This window comes from Nomia melanderi, chromosome 7, assembly GCF_051020985.1.
Source record: "Nomia melanderi isolate GNS246 chromosome 7, iyNomMela1, whole genome shotgun sequence".
NCBI classification, from domain to species: domain Eukaryota; kingdom Metazoa; phylum Arthropoda; class Insecta; order Hymenoptera; family Halictidae; genus Nomia; species Nomia melanderi.
The window spans coordinates 4,601,716-4,624,873 of record NC_135005.1 but is presented as its reverse complement, the minus strand read 5'-3'; the positions used below and the strand labels follow the sequence as shown (position 1 = coordinate 4,624,873).

At 38.3% G+C, this 23,158-nt stretch overlaps 2 protein-coding genes and 1 long non-coding RNA gene across 4 annotated transcripts; 2 read left to right on the top strand and 1 right to left on the bottom strand.

Annotated features, from left to right (window-relative positions):
• The first annotated feature begins 3,857 nt into the window (after nt 1-3,857).
• ple (tyrosine hydroxylase ple) lies at nt 3,858-17,836 on the top strand. The gene is made up of 7 exons (XM_031970736.2): nt 3,858-4,346; nt 12,366-12,477; nt 12,669-12,767; nt 12,954-13,010; nt 13,672-14,491; nt 15,283-15,646; nt 16,308-17,836. The coding sequence occupies exons 1-7, from the start codon at nt 4,278-4,280 to the stop codon at nt 16,470-16,472; spliced, it is 1,686 nt and encodes a 561-aa protein (XP_031826596.1). The 5' UTR covers nt 3,858-4,277; the 3' UTR covers nt 16,473-17,836.
• LOC116424401 (uncharacterized) lies at nt 17,362-22,622 on the bottom strand. The gene is made up of 3 exons (XR_004234449.2): nt 22,481-22,622; nt 20,514-20,640; nt 17,362-18,085 (listed from the first exon to the last, which is right to left on the bottom strand). It is a non-coding gene; the product is annotated as an uncharacterized LOC116424401 (long non-coding RNA).
• On the top strand, nt 18,698-22,614 carry LOC116424396 (uncharacterized). 2 transcript variants are annotated; one of them, XM_031970738.2, is made up of 8 exons: nt 18,698-19,034; nt 19,462-19,711; nt 19,856-20,086; nt 20,516-20,708; nt 20,827-21,041; nt 21,114-21,261; nt 21,337-21,630; nt 22,469-22,614. In XM_031970738.2, exons 1-8 carry the CDS (start codon nt 18,983-18,985, stop codon nt 22,499-22,501), a joined length of 1,416 nt encoding a protein of 471 aa, XP_031826598.2. In that variant the 5' UTR covers nt 18,698-18,982; the 3' UTR covers nt 22,502-22,614. The 2 variants fall into 2 exon arrangements, with proteins under 2 accessions (XP_031826598.2, XP_031826597.2); XM_031970737.2 differs by having other exon boundaries at nt 21,337-21,604; nt 22,469-22,608.
• Nucleotides 22,623-23,158: the final 536 nt, after the last annotated feature.

The following is a 23,158-nucleotide window of genomic DNA, read 5'->3' as shown; positions in this document are numbered from 1 at the left end:
TAAATATTCAAAATGATTTTAAAAATAAATAAATTCATTTGAATGCCATATTGAATATCTGAAGAAATCGAAAAAAATTTATCGTTACAATTTGTATAAGAATTACATATTAATCGTATTAATCTTTTGAGTGGAAATGACGAGTTCCGCTCGCACATGCTCCCCGCAAAAAAACTGATTTTGTGCATTATTTTACACTGTTTTCAATCCCTGGTTATAAATGATAAAGAATATTATTGCTTTGGTTATATTTCCTGTTTAAATAAATTAATTAAATCACCAGACATTATTAAATCACTGTTTTCACAAGTCGCTTGCAAACTAATAAAACTTAAAATCGCTATAATATAAAAAATGAATTAAGTGTGTAATAGAAGTCACTTATCTGTACGTGAACTCTGGTTATTCGAAAGAAAAGTCAGATCTAATAGGAGAAATTACTGGATTGTTATATGAACAGCTTATAATTGTGTGAGAATGAAGTTCTGCTGTAAATGGAGAGTGTGTCAGCGAACACCATTATATTTTGCTCATGCCTAATAACTACATAAAATGCAACTTCTGATTTCATTACAACCGGTAATTGTTAATTAGGATTTATTCCGATCAGTTTACGTTTTATTACAGATTATTGATAATTGGAGGTTATAAAACATGAAATAATTACATTTGAGGTAGCGTCGATCTGTCATCAGTACACTGCAGATATTTATACAAATTCTTCATAAAAAAAAATATATATATAATTAGAAAAATAAAATTTCGGTAGAACTTCGGTAGATTTTAATCTATTCGTTTCTAACTACTAATTTACTATATTTCAACATTTATTTATTCTCAGACCTAACAAATATTACAGAAAGCACTACACATTACTTTTCCATATATTAACCTTTAACGGTTTAGAAGTATTTTAAATTTGTTTTTCGCTTTGTATAGAATATACAATTATTATTTCGCTAAATCTAGCTGAATTAAATAGCATTATTTATAACATAAAAATATTTTCAAATACTCATCGTTTAATGGAGTGAATTATAGTAATTCGATTTGGTTGGCGCTCAACGTGTTAAAAACACTTTACGCAGATGTTTTATATATTTCATTGTGTCGAGTGCATTTTGTGCAATCTTGTACTTTTGTCCGCAAATGCATAAAAGTCCGCAGTCTAGTAATCAGATCAAATTTTATTGGATTCTACTGTTCAGTCTCACGAAGTATAATGAAAAGATATCGATGTTTCTGTGGCCAAAAGTCAATTTCTCGGCGTTCTTGAAAATATGAAATGTTTTGATTAAATAAAATCAAGGTATCTACTAATAATGAATATAATAATTTCCTTAAAAGGTAATACATATAGGTAATAACAAATATTAACAAATCATATATAGTAATACAATAGGTTTAGTAATTAGTAATATCTAGTAATAATTCTTAATTACTGTAACTAACTGCATATAGGATAATTACCATTTTTTGCGAAATTACCAAAAACCGTTTCATTGTTATTAGAAAATTAGCTTGTCTTTATTTATTCGAACGTTACAGATTTTTGACCGATGGAGCAGTGATTTTGCTCACTGTGCAGCGGACGAAGTTGTGCGTCTGGGGAATTCACCGGCGAGAGTGGAATGAACTACTAAGGGATCAACGGAATTCGCGATCGCGCACACGGGAGTTCCCAAATGCCCCCAGCCTGCCGAGTCTCGTGACGAGTTAGTGACGTCGACAGGCGGCGCGGCGCGGCGCGCGAACACGGAAACGACGCTTAAGGAAAATTTCCTTCTGTTCAGATGAAATGACGTTTTACCTGACCTGTTGCGAATAGTATACGTTGACTATTTATAGAATTTTCGAACTCGAAAGGTTTTCCCTCGTTCTCGCGTTTAACGTTAATCTCGCCTGGAATTGCCCGATGACGGTTCGAATTGATCATAAATACTGCCCTTCGTTAATATTACTGTACAAAGTATTATTCCTCATAAAAACAAAGAGGACGGTTCGATGGTAATCTAATGACTAAGTTCCTGGGCAATTTATGTTTATCCGTTCGTTATCATTGATCGAGAGTGTTCGGAGAATTGTTTTATTTTCAGATGAAAAATACTGCAATTTCAGATGGAACGTGCATTTGATAATATTTGTTACAAAAGTCATTTAAATTTGTTCTTCTTTAAACATTGATTTTTTATAACTGTTGAATTTATTAATAGCGTAAGCATTCCTTAAGTAATAATTTATTTCTCCTATTTTTTTGTGAGTTTTGAATTATGTGTGTAACATTTCTTTGTATTTACGTAAATTGATTTCAAGAACATGTGGGGTAACAAATTGTTCAGCTGCTCTAAAATGTATTTACCTTGCGTATGAACATGAAATAATAGTGTTATGTCGTTTAGAAGTTTGAAATCACTTCTAATATTTATAATTAATGAAAAAAAGACGTAAAAGGTATTAAAGTCTTTTATTTATTGTCTTTAGTAGCTTCGTTACAGTTGTTTCAGCCGTATCATCTTGTATCTCTTTTAACAGACGGTAACGTTTTTAATGTTCTACTTTCTAGTTTCAAATTATCTTATTATACCACAAAGGCTATAATACTTCGTATTCTCGTTAGGTAATTACATAAGAAAATTCTTATTAAGGAAAGGGGTAGCTATTCCAATGCAAAAGATTAAAAAGTCCTTTAATTAGATCAAAAATTAATTTAAAAAATCCAAGTCTTGCTTTGTGAAGTAGTCATCTAAGATAATGTATACCTCCATGCTTGTTAATAACATTAAACGTAATGTCAATTATTCTTTGTTATACGTGATATAAATACGATCCTCCTCGAATTCCTTCCAATGCAAATCTGATTCACTTCCGGACGAACATAATTTCGATCAGTAGGAAAATATTTGAGCAGCTGAGAGAATTGGTAAAATAAAATAAAAAAAATTACATCCGCGTACAGAAAATATTTATAGACACAGGAAATGTACTTGGTTCTGGGTTACAGTCATCAAAATTGCGTTGTCAACGGGAAATCCCAACAACTTTTACGGTTTTCAGACGAAAATATAGTTTCTGTAACGCTTTCCTTCCCTTTAACCTGCTAATATCATCTGTGAAATTTATAATTGCTTTTTGATCACCTGCTCACAACAATCGTTAACAAAAGAAAACCATTGTACATCTCGTTTTCGTCACCATCATTAAAATCCAAAACAACTTCCTTGAAACATTCAGAATCGATATAATAAAATACATCACACAATTCTCAACCCACAAACCATTCTAAAGTTTCAGGCGTTCGTAAACTTCCGATCATAGATTACCAAGCACCGTTATAACCACAACGATCATTCATTATAAAGAACCTAACACATTTCAATTCTTCACAACCACACAACGTCCCAGTACGACAAATACCTTAACTATCGACACAATCCTGCGAATGCAAGCAAACGTCGAACAATGCAAGTATCCATCTCTGACGAGAATTCCAGTGAAAGGAATGCGAATCTGTCTCCCAGTTTTCATTTGTCTTCATCTGATTTACGACAAAGATTCGATACGATTGCACAAAATGAATCAAAATTATAATCAAAATCGCTACTGAGAAACTGTCGGCTCTGTCTCGCTAGCATTCTCGTCAGAGACACAGAGTACCTTCTGCTGTTCGAAAAGCAGAAGTCCACGATCGGTGGAAGCGGCGTCGTTGCCGGCGTGCGAGGAGGACGCGATGGTGGTGGCGGCGGCGGCGGTGGCTGCTGCCGCTGGACCACCCGAAACAGGGGTGGGGTGGGGTGGGGGCACCCCTGACCCCGACATTAGCCGGCGGTGAAGGGAGGCAACGTTTATATGCGGCGGCAATCCGCCCCGTAGGCGCATTCGCTCGCACGCTTCGTACAAAGCGGACTCACACGAGAGGGATCCGTTGTCATCCTCAGCGTAGCCGCCAGCCGCCGTTGTTGTTGTCGTTGCTGTTGAGTTGCATCCGAGAACCGCAAGGATCGAAGAAAAGGGAAGACCAAGAAGAAAGACAAACGTCGGAGAATCTTCAAGCTCGAAGAAAGAAGTTAACCGATCGAAAAAGGAATTTTAATATCGTCCTTCTCCCTTTGGTGATCCTTCCGGCTAGTTTGCTCACGTAGACAGCAGTGAAAAGCTCAGGCAGTCCTCGTTGCGCACGTACTTACGGTACTATCCGAGCAACGAAAACCGAGAGACCGGCGACCCGAGAATTATCGGACGCTTGAAGAGTTTTCGCAAGGAAGAGCGATACGGCGGATATGATGGCTGTCGCAGCGGCGCAAAAGAATCGAGAAATGTTTGCTATCAAGAAGTCCTACAGCATCGAGGTGAGTACCGTCAAGAAATTCTTCGGGAAGTTTATGGTTTCTTTGGGGGAGGGGGGGGATGAATTCTGGAGGAAAGTCCATAGCATCGTGCTCGAGAGTTTCAGGCTACCTGTTGAACGGCTCTTTCGCGAACGTAATTTCGTGGGTAATTGCTGGGGCTAGAGGTGAGGTCATCGGTTAAACTCGGGGATCGGATGAAACGCGAGAAAGCGCGGGAAGTTCGCCGCGAGTTTGAATCGCTGCGATTCCGACGCGTTACGTTGTAATTGCTGATACTCTTTCGCAGCGTCTAATTACGCTTCGCTTTCCCCGGTTGTTATTAATCGCTGGAGAGTCTTCGACGTGTGATCCTTCGACTATATATAAATCAATTATATTGTAAAGAAACGTGAAACAAGTTTGATAAGTGTTCCGAAATGCTTGCTCACGTTTGTAAATGATATTGATGCTCTGTATGCTCGACTAAGGCAGTTTCCTGTTCATAAAACCGCAAAAGTAGATTCCCTTGAGATTCATCCGGAGACCAGCATCGGAACTTTCTTACACGGAAGAATTCTCCATCCCGTTTGCCTACGTGACTTTCGTGATAAACCTCCGGTGTATTTCGTAACAGGCGAAAAAAGAGAATGACACCGTACACACCGGCGTAAGCGTGTATGGATGCATGGACGTACACAGACGCGCAGCGGCACCGGTGAAATTCTCAGGCTGGAAATGAAGAAGCGACCGGGTATAGAGAAAGTACACACGCGATCAGTTATTATCGTGGTTGCGCAATATTAATGACCTTGCCGTTAAAAGCGATTCGTATTGTAGTCCGACCACGTGAACGTCTTCGAAAAAAACGAACAGACAGGCCTCTCGCTTCTCGTGATGAAGGTGCTCCGGACTTCCGCGACAACTTCGGTTCTCTCTCACGCTTCACGGAAAATTCTGTGACGAGAGAAGCAAGTGCGTCGCCAATCACCTTCTACAGTCAATTTATATTTATTATATTAATTTATTTCATTCGATGCAAATCGAGTTTCTTATTTTGAATTTAACGAGCTTTACATTTGCTTCTTATCGACGCTATAAAAATTTATTGTTCCGTTATAAAAATTTACATTTGCTTTTTATTGATATTATTTAAATTAGAAAAATTGATGTCACCGGTATACACACATTTTATATTATAAAAATTATTGTTGTTTTTCTGTCGCGCGTACAGAAAAGTACTGTAAACGAAAAACTATTTGTGTAGCGCGCCGTAGATGGTCGATAATACACGTTGTCTTTAAAAGTTGCACGGAAGTTTCGTAGTTGTCGGATCAACGTCAGTTATCGGGTCTTGGGATGAAACGTGCGAGACATCAGCGGCGCATCGATAAATCGTAATGAATAGCGCGTAATTATAGCTTGATCGCTAACGATCCTTATCGGAGGAAGGTACCTGTCGGGAAATCGCGCTCGAAAGGTCAATACCGTGCCTCTTCCCGCGTTTTAATTCATAGATCGCGTCAGTACCGGCTCTTAATCGACGCGCTCTCGAGGCCACGATATTATTTTTCACATTCACGAACAGCGCACGCGGCGAGCTCCGCCTTCGAGCAGGTCCTTTGAAGCATTAGAAGTCACAAGGACGTGTCCCTGTGTTCTCTTACGCGATAGCGTCTCGCGTTTTTAAAGTCCCGCGACAAGACAGTGGTAATTGGCGTACTGGCAAGGTCTGCCAGGGGAAACTTTTTCATTCATGCGTGTGCTGCGGCACGCGACTGACGCAGCACATACGACGTAGTTTCAGTCATTTTCATTTGGAAAATCGGTAACTTCGTACTTTTCAGAGATTACATGAATCTATCACGCTTCGTTTTTGCAGAAATCGGTGCGTGGTTGTGAAGATAGACTTATTTTGTGGAAAATTAGTTCATCAATTTTCGGTTCGCGATATTATACTTCAAAATTCTTGAAATGGTTTAGAAAATGAATGACTAATGTAAGAGAAATTGTATAAAAAATAATCGTCAGTGTTACTTGAAGAATCGTAAGAGTCACTCTCTGATAAATACCGTTCCGGATTTCTTAATAGATTAAACGTGTCCGGGAATGAATGTGTTGTTTCTCTAATGATTAATTGAAAAAGATTCTGTACTTGATACTGTTGGTTGGTTCAGAGATATTACAAACACATTCTCAATAACGAATATTTGTATCTAAAAGTAATGATATCTCAATAAGCAAGATTCGATTCGTCTTCTATATTTAATAAGCTAATAATGAATCTCAATAATACAAAATTGCTACGCCACAAACCAAATTATTAAAAGAGTATTGACTCAAACCATAATCATAGACTATTGAAAATGAAAAAATAAATAAGCTTGCAAATAGAAATTTGGAAATTTATTTTAATATATACAAGTTTCTGAACTTTCCACAGCAAACAAGTTTTCACTTTAATAAAGACGTTTGATTTTTGTAATAAGGTAAAACTTGTTTCGTAAAGTCGTGAAATGTGCAATGCAAGAGGTTTATTAATCGGTCGGTCCCCTGTTCGTAAATAGAAAGGCGTCTCGTGATCGCATCGCGTCACTCTCCGCGGTGGTTACTGGACTTTCCGGGAACGAAAAACCCGAAGTTTACACGGCGACGTGAAATTTCTCACTGACGCATTTCACCGGAGACACGCGAAGATGTGCCCCGTCGTGTTGCTGCTGGTAGCTGTTAATCCGTTACTTTCTCCGAGTATCCAGTTATTCTATGGCTCGATACTGATGAGCTAAAAGTGTATTGGCTTATACGAACACGCTCACCAGTAATTGGGCAAAGTTCGACCCGGTCGGCCAGCTGATGAAATTTTGAAAAGTCTTGTATCATGCACCTTTACGAAAATTCCACCACGCGTGAAAAGGATCAGAACCGTCGATCGATCCCCCAAGCGTAACGTTTCATCATTCTGGGCCTTGTTTAACACATTGACCGTTATGGTAATCATCGATGACCAGCAGTTTACTGATCAAATGCACAAATCGCTTTAAAATGTCCACACTAAAACGAATCTTAATGAATATACGTATATTTTTAGAGGTATGACTAAATAGTCAATAATACAATGTAGAGGCTTTGATAATAGTAACTTTTGATAGTAGAAGCATTTTATAGTAGACACTTTTCATAGTAGAAATATGTGATAATAGAAATTTGTGATAATTAAAATTTTTGATAGTAGAAACATTTAACAGTGTAAGCTTATAATAATAGAGACTTCTAATAGAAAAATTTCTGATACCAGATCCTATTGATAGCAGAAGTTTTGGATAGTAGAATCTTAGTGAAAAGTCAAAAATTTAATAATCAATAATTGTCATTAGTAACACATATATCACAAATGAAACGAATGATACTTTTGTAAAGAGTACAAACTTTGTATAACGGTCAACGTGTATAAGCACATTTATCGCTGTATTGCAGCGAGGGCACGTCACGATATCATGGAAAGATCGTGATTCACGAGTCCGCGGTGAATTGTGTTCGTTTGTTCGCAATGAAACGTTGGTAAATTCACTCGCATGTTCATTGTTAATTGTAAAGGCATATATTGCCGACGACAACTCTGACTCACTCGAACGGAACTCACGCGCGCTCCGGATCTAGATACAGCGCTGGATCCAGAATCCGCTATTTGAGCACCCATTTAGGATCTTATCGAGCGTGTTCGCGCGCGAGTAACAAGGGTTGGAGAACGACCTGACCTTGATCATGTTTCCCATTGTCCACGCAGCGTGTTTCATTTTAAACGTTTCAACTCACGTTTCTGTAACTCCCATCACCTGTTTGAAAAGGTGAATCCTAAAAATGCTAGCGTTGAGAACATCAGAGGGTGGCTAATGTTTTCGCTGCACGATCATCCTTCTTCGAATACCCGCGTATGTGTAGTCAGCTCGGTGAACCAGGAAACTTGCGTTTAACCCTTTCGGTACTACGGGTGATTATAATTACCGGTCACAAGACTATACCCACACACGACGAGTGACTATAGTCATCGGGTACAATATATAGTCACGCCTACTGTTTATATAAGTTGAAAATTGGAAAACATATTGATGGCAAAATTGCACCTCGAATTAATCCGACAAATTTTGAAACGCTATCTATCGAAAACCACGAACAATTGTACTAAATTTGGTCATATTAATCTAATGCGTCTTGGTGCAAGGCATTTTCCATAGATTTATGTAAATAATAAAACGAAAAGAAAAAATCCACTAAGAAAATGTGCGGTATATGCAAAGACAAAAGCAGTTAAACGCGATATCAATGTGAGAACTGCGATGTTGGATTACGTATGTCCGTGTTTTGAAAAGTTTCATACAGAATATTGTTATTAAAAAGTTATTCCTCAATATTATGTTATGATTATAATTACTATTTTGTTATGCAGTGCAAAAATATTAATTATATTATTTAATTAAAAATACGTTCATAGAAACATTATAAACACATTGCTATAAATACAAATCATTTTGCTTCTAAAAGCAGTGTCACAACGGTGTTTTTGAGGCAAAAGACTTGGCCCCGAATGCTGAAGACTACGCGCGCGTAATGTTTCCACCTTTGGCACGGCGTTCCGTTCTACGGGAGAGACTCCGCGGCGAGGCCCGCCGTAGCGAAAGGGTTAAACAAAGAACCGTCTATTTCTTCCTCGTTATGGAAAATCATGGCGAAAAAAAGAACGGTTGAATCAAGATTTAATAAGATACGCGTGAATAAAATGTCTCTGATTACGTAAATGTTGCTATGCAACGGGAGCGTTGACGATTCCATGTTAGCTCCTACGAACTGCCGATGAGATAAGTCAGTGAATTAAAGAATGTGCATAAGTTAACAAGTTAAATGATACTCGGGTTCATTACAAAATCTCGTAATTAGCTCTAAACACCCTCCTTTCATGATGTCGGCCGTCGATTGATCGGATCGTGTGTAATCATATCGCCGTTGCAACATCGATCGACCTCGGCTCCCGCATGATAATTATGAATATGTTATAAATATGAGAACGAAGTGATTGTAATTCCAGTGGCCGAGAGGCGCGGAGAGGCCCTGAACGCTGTTCTGGACCCCGTTATTTGCCTTTGGAGGCTCGCCAGACGCCCGACAACGCCTCTAACAGCTTATAAAAGATCGATCGATGGTCAATCGTAACGCGTTCGCGCGCTCGTACTCGCACACATACACACACGCGAACAGCACTGTGAATCGGATAGCTGCCCGTCGATCAGCTATGTTAATCGTTCTATTTAAATATCGTGTTTTTCCCGAACTGGCACAGCGATTCCAAACCATGAGAAAAATTATATAAATGCACCAGATGCATTATGTATATTCATCGCGTAACTATTTAGATCGGTTGTCCGTAACTGTTTTTTCTCTTCGCGTGCCGTTTTTTCTTCCTCTCCTCCACCCATAACGATCGCTAATCGTGATTCTGTTTTCACTCCACCTCGATCTCAGACATCGAGGATTTCCCTTTCAAAATGGATGATCGTTTTCATTTGCAATTCAAGCTTCCAGTCTCTGTTTTTTGTGTTTTCTTGTTTTTATTGTTCTTTAATTAATCTTTAGTTTTGTATTCAATCACGAGTAATCCTGAAATCTCAAATTTGTTCCACGACCTTAGAAACCAACCGGTTTCGCGTTTCAATCGGTTTATACACAGGATTGCAAGGTTCATTGCGAGGCGAGCGTGAAATAAAATAAGTAGCAACGTTATGCAGCTATGATTGTAATGATAAAATAATGATCGGCCTTGGACGGACTTACCTAGGATCGTTATTGCCGTTTTACCGGCAAAAAGTCTCATCGAATGTCTCGATTAAGCGCGCGGAAATCGCGTACGGTTCGTTTGAAATGCTAAATAAGTAATTTGAGCTGCGGTTATGAGGTAACGGACAAATGATTTCCCCGTCCAATTAATCGTATCGGTATTAGGAGCACTGAAGACTATTCATACGTTTAACGTTACAAAGTATACCAAACTCTGACACGTTAAGTTCACTTACTCCGTTTTTTGAAGTTTACCAAATTTTAATGTCCAAACACTTGATTAGATTCTTTCATACTTATAATTTCTTCAAATCTTTTTATTTTTTTTTACTTTTCATTTTTCCATTTCACTTTACACTATAAATGTATCGATTATCGATTTCTTAAGGGGGTTAAATATTCGAAACGATGTTAAAAATAGTTTAACTTGAATACTATAATGAACATACAAAGAAACCGGAAAGCATCTATTGTTACAAATTTTATAAAAATCATATATTAATTACATTAAACGTTCGGTAGCTCTAGCGTTAATGTATTCAGGATCGTTCTGTGTTTGCATCATCGAGAACCACTTCCGCGTAAACACCAAAAACGGTTCGAACGAAAGAATTACGCAGGTCAAAAGACATCCAAATTCGTCCGATAACGTGAGTCAGGTCAATTAAGCAAGCGATACATTGAACACGGATTTTATCTGTGATACATGGAACGGTCGGGCGAAGTCGAGCATTTTTTATCCGTTCCATCAGGAGCAATTTTCAAATCGGCTAGTTTCAATCTTTCTACGGGATAATCGGTTCGTGATGCAATCATCCGGCAGAGTCATCGGTCATCTATCCGTTCCACCGGCGGAGTACTTGGCCCACTTTGCGGCACGCGTAGTTAAGGAATTACTACACACAGTTTCTCTAAACCGTGCCAACCGCTTCGCTCGCATGGAAAATGTAACTGGGTCCCACCTTGTGCGCCATTCATGAAAAGCGGTCGTTAAGAATTTGAATGACAGGCCGATATATGTCTTGCACCGTCGAGCCGCTGCGCCGATAGATTTCTAATGAGCTTTTCATGATCCCGCCGACTCCGTTCCACGTTCCGTTTTTCCACTTCGCTGATAAATCAATTCGATAATTTGTCCATGACAGGCCACGCAAATCGAATGTAAGGGTCGTTTAATTAATGTGTCGACAGTAAATAAAATTGTTCTTTATGTCATGCGTGAGCTGTAAAAAGTCATTGTAGCGTTCCCTTTTTCCCACTTTGCACGAGAAACTGTTTGGCAATTAATTTGTGATAGGCTAGGAACATTGAATTTAACGATTGTTTAATCAATTTTTAGATAGTGATTGTAATTGTTCATCTTTATGTGATCCGTGAGTCGTACAGAATCATTGACACGTTAGATTCGTCGATACGGGATCTTCTTTGTGAACGTGATTCGCTTTGTTCTCCTGGAGGCAGGATGCGCTAATTTCCTATCTTTCAACTGCAACCGGACGGCCTGGGCGAAAATTCATTTCCGTGTGTTCGGTTCGTTATCGAGGTTGTCGGACGTTCCTCGGTAGTCCGTCTTGGATAGTTAGGTCAACTTCAATCGTTCTTTAACTTTGAGGGTTTGAATTCCTTTCGTGGGTGAAACTGAATTTTCGACACTCGGAACTGTTAAAAACTAAGGACTTCGTTCTAGAAATATAATTTAAGAGGCTGCTTTACTGTGGCAGTAGAAGCAAACTGGCTTTTAGAAATTTTTCTTAAAGAAAACTATTGAACGTACAAAATTGTTCTGAGATACATATTAGCCTTTTGTATCACAAAATTTGAATGTTTATATAGGTAATGGTAAAAATTAATTAGCAGTATTCTTTTGCCACACTTCACACATTTTACAACAATTTAGTCTTGCAGTTAACTGAATCACTCTGTGTATTTTCTTATTAGCAACATAAGATCGAAGAATATCCTCATTTATTTCTTTCAACTTCTTTTTCCCTTTTTGTTCAAAGTTTATGATGAATCTTCGTAAATAATTTATAAACAAAATCTCGTACTATTATTAAATATAAGAAAAGTACTTGCACAGTGGAACCGTTCCGCTTAAAGACTTGTATTTATGCCACTTTTTCCAATTCATAGAAATCAATTTGCTAGAGAAATTAATTAAGCAATATTTCTTAGAAAATTAAGAAAATAACGAATTTCTTTTTACGTTCTGTGTAGAATGGTTATCCCGCAAGACGACGATCCCTTGTGGACGATGCTCGTTTTGAATCTTTGGTTGTGAAGCAGACGAAGCAGACTGTTTTGGAAGAGGCTCGTCAACGAACTAATGGTAAGTACATTAATCCTTGACAATTGTAGAATTATATACGTATCTGTTTTCATTTGAATATCGATGTCATATTAAAGATTTGCATGTTTAATTAAATAGCTATTCGTTATATACTGTAGACAAAAACTGATTTTCCTTCAGTTTATTTTATTATGTTATCGATGTTGCATGAGAATATTATTTGTCATTAGATCCGTTAGTTGATTCGGAACTAGACCATCAGACGGAGATCATGTCGTCCAGCGATGACGAGCAAGTGGAGACATTGGCTTGCGCAGCTAAAGATGGAGGTCAGTATTGATCATAAATTTCCTGATGCTTCTTGGTCAACTACGTTTTCGCGTACAAAAAATTCGAATTGCCATAAAGTGTTATAATATTCGCATTCGCAAAATTAAATTTCTATCGTGTGTCTTTCCGGCCAGAAGTATTAAGTCGATGTTGCATTTGGCATGAATGTTGTTGTTGACTTACAGAAGCGAGAGCGGAGGTTTCATCGGACAGCGACGCTAAGCCAGATGATTACGATGATGGTAAGTGGATTTCTCGACATAAATAAAAATGTTATATACATCTAAGTCGTAGTATATCGTGCTTCTCACGAAAATCCTGGAAACTGCCGGGCATTGGTAAGGGTTGTAGAGAAGGTGAAGCAAATGGAGAATGAAATAGCTCGTGCATTCTTTTGACACTCGGCTGAATTACCCAGAGGAGGCCTATTTCCTTTTGCTCTTCCCTTTCTTCCTCCGATGCATTTTCGAATTCACTTTGTGCATTTAGAATCGTATTAGCCGTCGCTCCCACGCGATAAATGTATAACGCAGTTACTCCCCTTTGCTTCCTCGATTCGAGGCCGCGGACCGAGCACGTTCGTGGGCGACAATAAGGGGTTACTTCATTCTTTCTCTGCCTTGCCCTATAAAAGTGGTCGGGAATAGACATTTCACGGAAATGGACTCTGAATTGCTCGATTATTACCGTCCACTGAAGTCACTTAACGCCTCGAGACGTGAACGTGGCGAGAGTGCATAAGGGTCAAGAATCGGTAAATTAAGAGCTAAAGCTTCCTGCGGCAGGATAAATCGCTCGATCCTTGCCCTTTATTTTAAAACTCGCTAGACCTCACTGAATGGGGTTGAAATGTCTTCAGAATTTCAAAATACGAAAGAAATATACATTCTCTACTTTCTTCAGACGCAGGATTAACGGAAGAAGAAGTGGTGCTGATGAGGACTATCCAAGAGAGTCCAGAAAGCGAGCACACCGTGCAGAAAGCTGCGCTTGTTCTGCGCCTGCGCGAAGGAATCGGTTCCTTGGCGAGGATCTTGAAGACGATCGAGAATTTCAAAGGTACCGTGACTCACGTCGAGTCCAGACCCTCTAAACGTGAGGGTTTGCAGTTCGACGTCCTGGTCAAGGTAGACATGACCAAGCAGAGCCTGCTGCAGCTGATCAGGAATCTTCGTCAAAGCTCCGCGTTGGACGGTGTCACACTGCTGGCGGATAACTCCGTCAGCATCAAGGATCCGTGGTTCCCGCGTCATGCGTCTGATCTCGATAACTGCAACCATCTGATGACCAAATACGAGCCGGACCTTGACATGAACCATCCCGGCTTCGCTGACAAGGAATATCGCGCTCGCAGGAAAGTGATCGCTGAAATTGCCTTTGCTTACAAGTATGGTGACGTGATACCCAGCATTCCTTACACCGAGACGGAAAACGAGACGTGGAACCGCGTGTTCAACACTATCGTAGACCTGGTCCCCAAACACGCTTGCATCGAGTACCAAAGAGTTTTCAAGAGACTGCAAGAAGAGAAGATCTTCGAAGCTAACCGTATACCCCAGCTGCAAGAGGTTAGCGACTTCTTGAAGAAGAACACCGGGTTCACTCTGAGACCGGCCGCAGGACTGCTCACAGCTAGGGACTTCTTGTCTAGTCTTGCGTTCAGGGTGTTCCAGAGCACCCAATATATCCGTCACATCAAGACGCCGTTCCACACGCCTGAACCGTAAGTATTTTAAGGCATTCAAACAATTTGGGAGCGTTTTGAGTGGAGGTTTTAGTGATGTTTATGTTAAGTAGAAGATAGTGATGGATTCATTTTCAAAATGTTGTAATTAGAGTATGTTAGAATTTGGAAGTAATTGAGACTTTCTTTAGCTTTTTCGAATCTGGTTGGAAGATTCATATAAAAGTGTACAGGGTAATCGATACTAGGTTATGACGAGGGTTGCATCCCGTTACACAGAGTACCATGATAACACAATTTCCCAGCCTCTCTAAGCTCGTAATGGAGCTCTAATTGGCTTTTAACGACACGAAGGCGTTGATAATTCAGTTTCACAGTTGCGAACCGTTTCACTAGGAAAGTAGCATGCGACAGATGTCGAATATTGGAGGCATTTTATTCCATACGATAAAATAATCGGTCCATTTTGAGTTTATCGATCGCTTTATGAAAGACAATGTGATACTGTATGTTTAATACATCGAAATCAATGGATTCATCGTGTAATTAATGTTTCCACTTTTTTCATTTTTATCAGTATCATTGAATTTTTCTAAAAATGATACTGCAATTAGGTTACTCTGATTTAAAACATCTAAATAACTTCCCAATCAAAACATTGCAAAATTCAACTATAGTAAACTTATAAATATTAAACTTCTAAAAAATTGAAAACAAACAACTTTCTCATATTTCCTTCACTTTTCATAGAGATTCAACAATATCATTACACCTATTATAACACTGTTATGATAATAATTTAAATCAATGTTCCATTCTTTTATTTACAGGGACTGCATCCACGAACTCTTGGGACACATGCCATTATTGGCTGATCCAAGCTTCGCCCAGTTCTCCCAAGAAATCGGTCTTGCCTCGCTCGGTGCTTCAGACGAGGAAATCGAGAAACTGTCCACTATCTACTGGTTCACAGTTGAATTTGGTCTCTGTAAGGAAGGTAAAGAGGTGAAAGCTTACGGCGCCGGTCTTCTGTCGGCTTATGGAGAGCTGCTTCACGCGCTGAGCGACAAATGTGAGCACCGACCATTCGAGCCAGAAACTACGGCGGTCCAAAAATACCAAGATCAAGAATACCAGCCAATTTACTTCGTCGCGGAAAGTTTCGAGGACGCCAAAGAGAAATTCCGTCGCTGGGTGAGTACAGTTCAATATCGGAGACATCAACGCGTGGCGCGTTGCGCACTAGCATCGCCAACCCTTTTGCGCCGATCATTAACACACTGGCCGCTGTATTACTTATCGCACAATTGAAAAGAAAACTTGAAGTAGAAAACCGTAGAATAAATTCTCGAGATAAAGCATTAAACAAAAAAAATTCAATTATAATTTATAGAATTCGTTTAGCTGTAAAGATATTTTAAATCAGTAAAATTTTAATTTATATAAATAGATCTCGCACTTGATGTATCAACTTTGGTTTTGATGAATTTGGACCAAACCATTTAACAGTTTAAATGATATTTAATCAGTTAACTGCGTTTGGCGAGTATACACGTCATCTTAAAGCGTGAAATAATACTAATTTTTTCAACGATCAATTATTTACTTTTTCACATAAGCATATAATTTTTCTTTGTTTTGGTTTTTCATTAAAATATACCCTAGGTGCACTCGACGAGTATACACTTTATATTTTGATTTTATTGTGCGCAAAACGAAAGATTTTCCAAACTAAATTACATAGTTAGTTGATTGTTGATTTACACGGTTAAAGCAAATTTTTTCATTTTTCATTTCATAAACAATTATGTTTTTCCAAAGCAACTTGTATTGAATATTAAACTTTTTTGTTCAGGTGGCCACCATGAGCCGACCTTTCGAAGTGAGATACGATCCACACACTCAACGCGTAGAGATTCTTGACAGCGTGGACAGGTTGGAGAATCTCATGTCCCAGATGAATATCGAGATGACCCACCTCACGAGCGCTCTCAACAAAATCAAGAAGTCGTTCGCGTAAGACCACTGAGGGACCCATCCCCATGACACGATACGGTTGTTTCTTCCGCGAGTCGTCGAGCTTCTCGATCGACCTTTGATGTCGCCTCGATACGCTTTTACCGAAAGTTACGATGCTTCTAGTAGGAATCGCGAAATTTAAAGTTTGTTCGTTAGAGATCGACACCTTTCGTTGAACGGAGAAGGCGTATTTTCAAAGCGGAAGAGAGTTATGAATACACGTATCTCTGAAAAGACGTCAAGGTCTCGATGGGCTCGGTGAAGCACGTCACTTCACTTGATCATCATTCGTCGTTCGCATCGAACCGTTCTCACTCTGTGTATAAAATCGTCCATTCGCATAATTGTACGCACGTGCGCGTGGTTGAAATGTTCGGCAAAGTGAAGTTCGAAGTATGCTCATATTTTTTCGTATTTAGCGCATTATAAGAAAAACGTTTATTCATTTCGTCTTATTTATTAAATTCTCGCTAACAAATATCTGAGCTCTCTATTTCTTGAACGGGAAGAAAGTTATTTATGAACTCTACGCGGTCGTGTATTATATTGCTCTCAGTAATCAATTATTGCAGAGTTGCCATTTTATATGACAAAAGTAAATACCTTGGACTTGAGAAAAGTTTGCGAGCATCACGTCACGGGTATATGCGTATGCGTTTCATTGTTATATTACGTTATACATAGTGCATTGTATTCTATTCCAGTACTTTATGTTATTATTATTATTATTGTCACCATTATCTTAGATGTAGAATATTCACAATTGTGTTGCAAGTTGCTTCGTGTAGGCAAACGATGGTATCCACCGCGATAGTTTGTAACTCGCGTGTCGTCTACACTTAGTTTAGCTGTATAGTCAGACGATTAGTATTACAAGACAAAGTAGGCTCTTTATTTTTTAGAAGTATTAACGAACCCATACATTTCTTGGGAAACATGCTCATTTGTATTAGTTAAAGGATCGTCTTTGACAATCGGGAATTCCATGTTTCGAGTGTCTTCGTGTATCTGTGTATTTTATCCGAATTATCCGTCTGATAGTGGAGACATGTCAATAAAGAAGCGTGTTGTTTCCCGAGAAACTTGTTACTATTCACGAAATTTGCTTCGATAACGAAGTGACAATGTGTTATATTAGAAACGCACTGTTTAGCGTGTAGTGCGAGTCCTTGCTTGTGCACCCTGCACTTTTTTCCCGTCGCTAACTCGTACCAAATATCTTTCCTCCAAGTTGGTATTAACACGCGCGCCGTGTTCACGCTTGCTCAGCCGTAGGAAACTGTCGGTGCGCGTATACTAGATTTCCTTTGTATAATATTGTATAGTACTCAGAGCATAATAAAAATCTAAGATATGAATCTTAAATATTGCCTTTTCTTCCAAATGAAATTTGGTTCCCTCGTTTTACTGATCCGGTCATATAGGATGTCCTGTGCACAATGGTTCGACCATCAAGGGAGAGATATTACCTCGAGTACTAAATCGAGTTTTACAAATTTTGTACGCATATGTAATTATATTTGGTGTCTGATGCACTTCTTTGCAAAGTGTACGTTCTGTGACACTTAAAATTTATATTTGCACAATGCTTTTGTTATGTAGTTTACGATGTACCTAAAATTATACAAATTTACAAAAGTATACTCTGTGGATCTATTTAACACGAAAACACTAAAATTAGACGAGTTAAAATGACCCATTCCTGATAATTAAAGAAATTGATTTATCAATACGCAAACTGAATTGCACATCAATTAAAGTCTCGATAGCTGCACTCTTAGAGTTCCTATAGAGAAATTTTAAAAAGACAATGTAACTGCTCGGTAGCTTGTGTGTTAATGTATAACAATTGTAAATTTTAGAAAACAGAATTCTATTTTACTTCTAAAAAGCAAATAACTCTATATTCTATCCACGAAATCGATATGATTTGATTATTTTTAAATTATTTAAATAATTTAAATAAATAAAAAATAAATTATTTAAATAAATTATTCCAATTTGCTTGTCACCAATTTCATCCACAAATAATAATATTAATATTAAAAATATTAAAAAATATATAACTGATATGTCTATTTGTAGAGTATTTAAATCATTGAGTCAGTTGATGTTCTTTGTGACATGCTGAAATTGATCGCGTCGCTGACTCAAATACGAAGCGAAGTGAAATTTGCTTCTTCTTCATTTTGCCCCGAGGCCAACGTCGCGTTGCTGACCATCTGTGCTATCTTCCGTCTCATTTGAAGCATTATGACGATGCCCACGTAACACCGAATACTAGCCAGCGGAGGGAAGCTCGCGTCGCTTCCAACAGACATGAAATTCTTGGCCGTGCTCGGTGTGCTTATGATACAGTGCACCGCAACAAAATCATGGACCAACGACAGTAATTGATAATTGTGACGGAACCAGTGCTCGAAATAATATTAATTTCAATCGATAGGTTATTCAGAGCAATCTTTCTTTGTGTTTGGATGGGTCAGCTACTTGAAACGTCTCACCTTGGTAATGTTAATGCTGTCAGGAGTGATCCTGTATTATATTCCAGAATCTCGTCCATGTGAGTAATTTATTTAGAAATAAAAAAGCGACGAAGTTCGTGAAAACAAAATAACCTTTGCTAAGAAATTGAAATTAATTATTAAAAGCAAACGTTTTAAAACATCTCTACAACTTTCAGCGATGTATGGTATTTTAAGGGTAACATAGAGATTTCCATTTATTATGAAATGTATAAAATTCAGATGTGATATAAAAGTAAAAGGAATTAAATATGCATTGAATTTAAATGATATTTATATATATAATTAAATAATATGAATCTCTCAATCATTTTCATGTTAGCTTTGCAATTAATTTTTTGTATAAATTATGAAAAAGTAATATCGAACACAGCGTTGAATTTCTTCATAATATGTAGTTCTATATTGATTTCAGTTGGGCAGCTTAATTGGACATTTCATATTAATATTATATTCTTTCCACAGATGCGCGAAAAATTTGTTACGCTCTAATTGATATCACGGCAAATTTTTTGAAATCGGTGCTCAGTGTGCAAGAAAGCGACTACGTGTATGAAGCTATCAAATCCAAGTATCATCGTGCAAGATACGATCAATCCTTAAACGCGCAGAGACGGCGATCGCGAGAAGGCCAGGAAAACACTGAGGATTTCGAGCGTGCGCATGTTTACAGCGCAAAGCTGAAAACAAGTCTGGACGAAAATGGATTACGAGAGTCAGTTTAAAAAATATCTTTTGCATTAATGCCGATTGATGGCCGGAAATTTTTCATTCAATATCAAATGAATTTTACATTTTACAAAAATGTGTGTAAATTTTCAATAGTCTATTTTAAAGTTAAATTAACATTTCTTTACAGATTTAGAGAGAAAAAGAAGCTCAATAGAAAGCTAAGCAAAGATATCCGACATTCTCGTCACTACCTTCGAAGTAGCATCATTAAGAAAGCTTCGGATCCTCGAGTTGATATGGCAAAACTATCTCATTTCTACACTGACAGAATAGACGATATTCAAAAATACGTGAAAACGAATTTATGTGGCGTGAATAGAATAAATGGATCGGTAGAAGATTATGCACTTTTAATCAGGTATACTAACAATTGCTATAACCTTAAGCAGTATAATTATTTCCTTTTTTAGACATTGATAAACGAAAACACAATATTTTTAATTCGTTACTTTATCCCCACGTTAAAAAAAACTGAAGAACAACATCACTTTATTAACCTTTTGCATTCCGACCTCTTTTTACATTTTCTTTTCGATCATTTTGTATTATTTAAAATGTTTTATTTAAACTGTATTTTGAAAGATAGTTAGTTGGTAAGAAACAATCCTTTTTAAATAATTCTTTTTCGTAATACTGTCGGAAATAGTATAATAACATAATACAATTTAAAAATGGCTCGACAGAGAAGCATACTTTCGAATAAATCTGATGTCGAGTCACATTCGACATAAAAGTGTAAAGGATTAAAGGATCTTTTCTAAAGAATCATTTTTATTTATACTTACAGCGGCAGTCCAAGGCAAATGGCTATGCTCGACCAAAAATACGAAAAGGATGACGTCGTTCTTGTTGAAGATCCTTATTGTAAAGTAGAATACAAAGAATGCGGTACGTCGACCGACAGATTGTCCACTAAAACAGAAGGCTCAGCCTCAGAGCAAGAAGGACCAACGAGGGATCACAATAATCACACAGAATCAGTAATTTTTATTAAAGACTTTGATCTCTCGTGATTATTTATTTCTTAATATTTCAATTATATCTTCTGGCTGCGTTATTAATTCGTGTGCACAATTCTGCGTTAAAAAACTAATGTAGGGTATAGAAACGTATGTTAAGGATGTCGATTTGAGTTTTACACCAGAAGCTGAAGTTTCAAGATATTTCGATTACCCGGAATCGTATCAGTCGAATACGTATCAATGCGGAGGCAAATGCTGTGAAGGTGACAACGGATGTTCAATGTCATCTGCAGATATAAACAGAGAAATTCTGAACACAGAATTGTCAAATGAGACTAAAAACGTACTAAAGTAATTGAGTTATTCTCGATTTAGTATACCGCGCGATAAACATGGTAAGTAGATAAAAATGTTCATTCTCAGATCGTCGAAAAGTATGGTAAACTCGAAAATACACGATAAGGGCGAGAATTATACAAATCACGGTCGTGAAAGTCGGTTGATGAAGTCGAATAATTTGAACAACGACAGGAGGGTTAATTTTCAAGATGATGGCGAAATAATAACACAAGTAACTTATCATTTATATATTTCTGATGATTTGATTTATAGAATACAGTGCGAAGAATATTTACTTTTGCTTCAGAATCATGAAGAACTTACACGCCCACGTAACAATATCTCATCAAGATCTATCCATAGAAATAAATTAATTGACCATTGCTGCAATAACGTTCCATATTACACGGACCGGGATGGCGAGGCAGACGACGAAAATTCTCAGCACGGAAGACGTATAATTGCAAAATACGAAATCGACGATAGACCTCAGAGGGAGAGCCACGCGTATAAAACGTATTCGGACGACTCGATCTTCGACTACGACGACTTTTACACGAAACCGATCTTGAAGAGTACGTTACGATCACAACGACGAATGGTATTTTAAAAGATACGTTAACGTTTAAAACACTTTGAAGCGTTACCGACAGGGGCGCGCCAAAGCTATTTGCCGTTCAGGTGTAAACTTTTATTGGCCTTCTCTTAACACGTTCCATGCCACCGTAAATTTAAATTATATTTTACTTACAAAGTATATGGATTTTTTAAAACAATATATTAATCCGTAGCCACGTGTTCCATAACAATTTTTTCTTCCAAAAATGATCATGTACCATATGTGATATACGCGGCACTGAACGTGTTAATAAATTGAAAAGCATCATGATGTTTTAATAATGTTCCACCGCAAGGCCGTACGCCATCTCATTCTCCGCGCTATTAATAATTACATTTTATTAGATAATTCAAACTAAATATTAGATGCATAAAATAAATATTACATATTTGTTTTTTGCCGTCATATTAACCAGTTAACTGCGTTTGACGAGTGTGCACGTCATTTTAAAGCTTGAAATGATACTAATTCTTTCAACGATGAATTTCGTATTTTTTTTAGATGGACATGTAATTATTCTTTGTTTTTCATTGGTTTTTCATTGAAATATAGCCTAGGTACATTCCTCACGCGTTGGACGAGTACACTCTTCCTTTATCGATTTTACTGCGCGCGAAACAAGAGATTTTTCAAACTAAATTCCACAGTTAACAAGTCAATGTTGATGCCCAGATACGGTGCACCCCTTACACTCTCGGGTTGGCGCGTCCCTGGTTACCGATCGTATTTCATATGAAACCGTCAACAGAACATAAATTTATCAATTACTTCTAATGTACATAATATAAGATTGCGCAACAAAACTATTTTGCTGCTTCAGATCAATTCAAACCTGTCTTATTGCGGGCGGTAAATTGGATCTTTGGTGGTTGTCCGGGGGCGTCGAGGAGGGTCGCGACGAAACGCGGCGTGGTCGGAAAGGAAGAGACCCAAGAGTTCACCGACGAGTGGCTCCTCTAGCCAAGGATACCAGTCCCGTCGTAGAGAACGGTCGAACCGTCGGCAAACATAGACACCTACCGTATCGGAACCTCGATACCGGCTCGCGCTAAAACCGTCGAAAGCCACTTCACCGAGACTACTGAAAGGACTAATCGACACTGCGAGATTCTAAATAAATCGTAAATATCCCTGGCGACTGTTTGTTTGCATACATCTTCGAGCACACTCCGCTCGGCTAGCAGCAACAATCGAGAAAGTTTGCACTGGTTGACCCACGAAACGGATTTCCTCTCGCCGCACCCGGAAGAACGCGGACCAGACCGTTCCGGAAACCTGAGACTTCTTCGACGAGCGTTTACGAGCGAAGCGCGCGATCCTCGGAGTCAATATTTTTCCCAGAAAACGATTCGGAAGTGTCTAAAACGGAGCAGGCACGTCAGGAAACACGGAGTTTACGAAACACGACCTTCGAGTCCGTGCGCGCACTCCCGTACCGGAAGTGGATATCGCGCGTACGTGGCTTAAGAGCAATAAAGGAGGCCCGGCTTGCAAGCCGCCAAAAGAGAAT

What these genes read in the sequence shown, in the direction of transcription:
- ple (XM_031970736.2), top strand. Translation starts at nt 4,278, where the DNA reads ATGATGGCTGTCGCAGCGGCGCAAAAGAATCGAGAAATGTTTGCTATC. An exon ending in AGAAGTCCTACAGCATCGAG is followed by an intron (nt 4,347 to 12,365) that starts GTGAGTACCGTC and finishes CGTTCTGTGTAG; the next exon opens with AATGGTTATCCCGCAAGACG. An exon ending in CCGTTCCACACGCCTGAACC is followed by an intron (nt 14,492 to 15,282) that starts GTAAGTATTTTA and finishes TTTTATTTACAG; the next exon opens with GGACTGCATCCACGAACTCT.
- LOC116424396 (XM_031970737.2), top strand. Translation starts at nt 18,983, where the DNA reads ATGTTAATGCTGTCAGGAGTGATCCTGTATTATATTCCAGAATCTCGT. An exon ending in ACAATAATCACACAGAATCA is followed by an intron (nt 20,709 to 20,826) that starts GTAATTTTTATT and finishes AAACTAATGTAG; the next exon opens with GGTATAGAAACGTATGTTAA. An exon ending in ATGGCGAAATAATAACACAA is followed by an intron (nt 21,262 to 21,336) that starts GTAACTTATCAT and finishes CTTTTGCTTCAG; the next exon opens with AATCATGAAGAACTTACACG.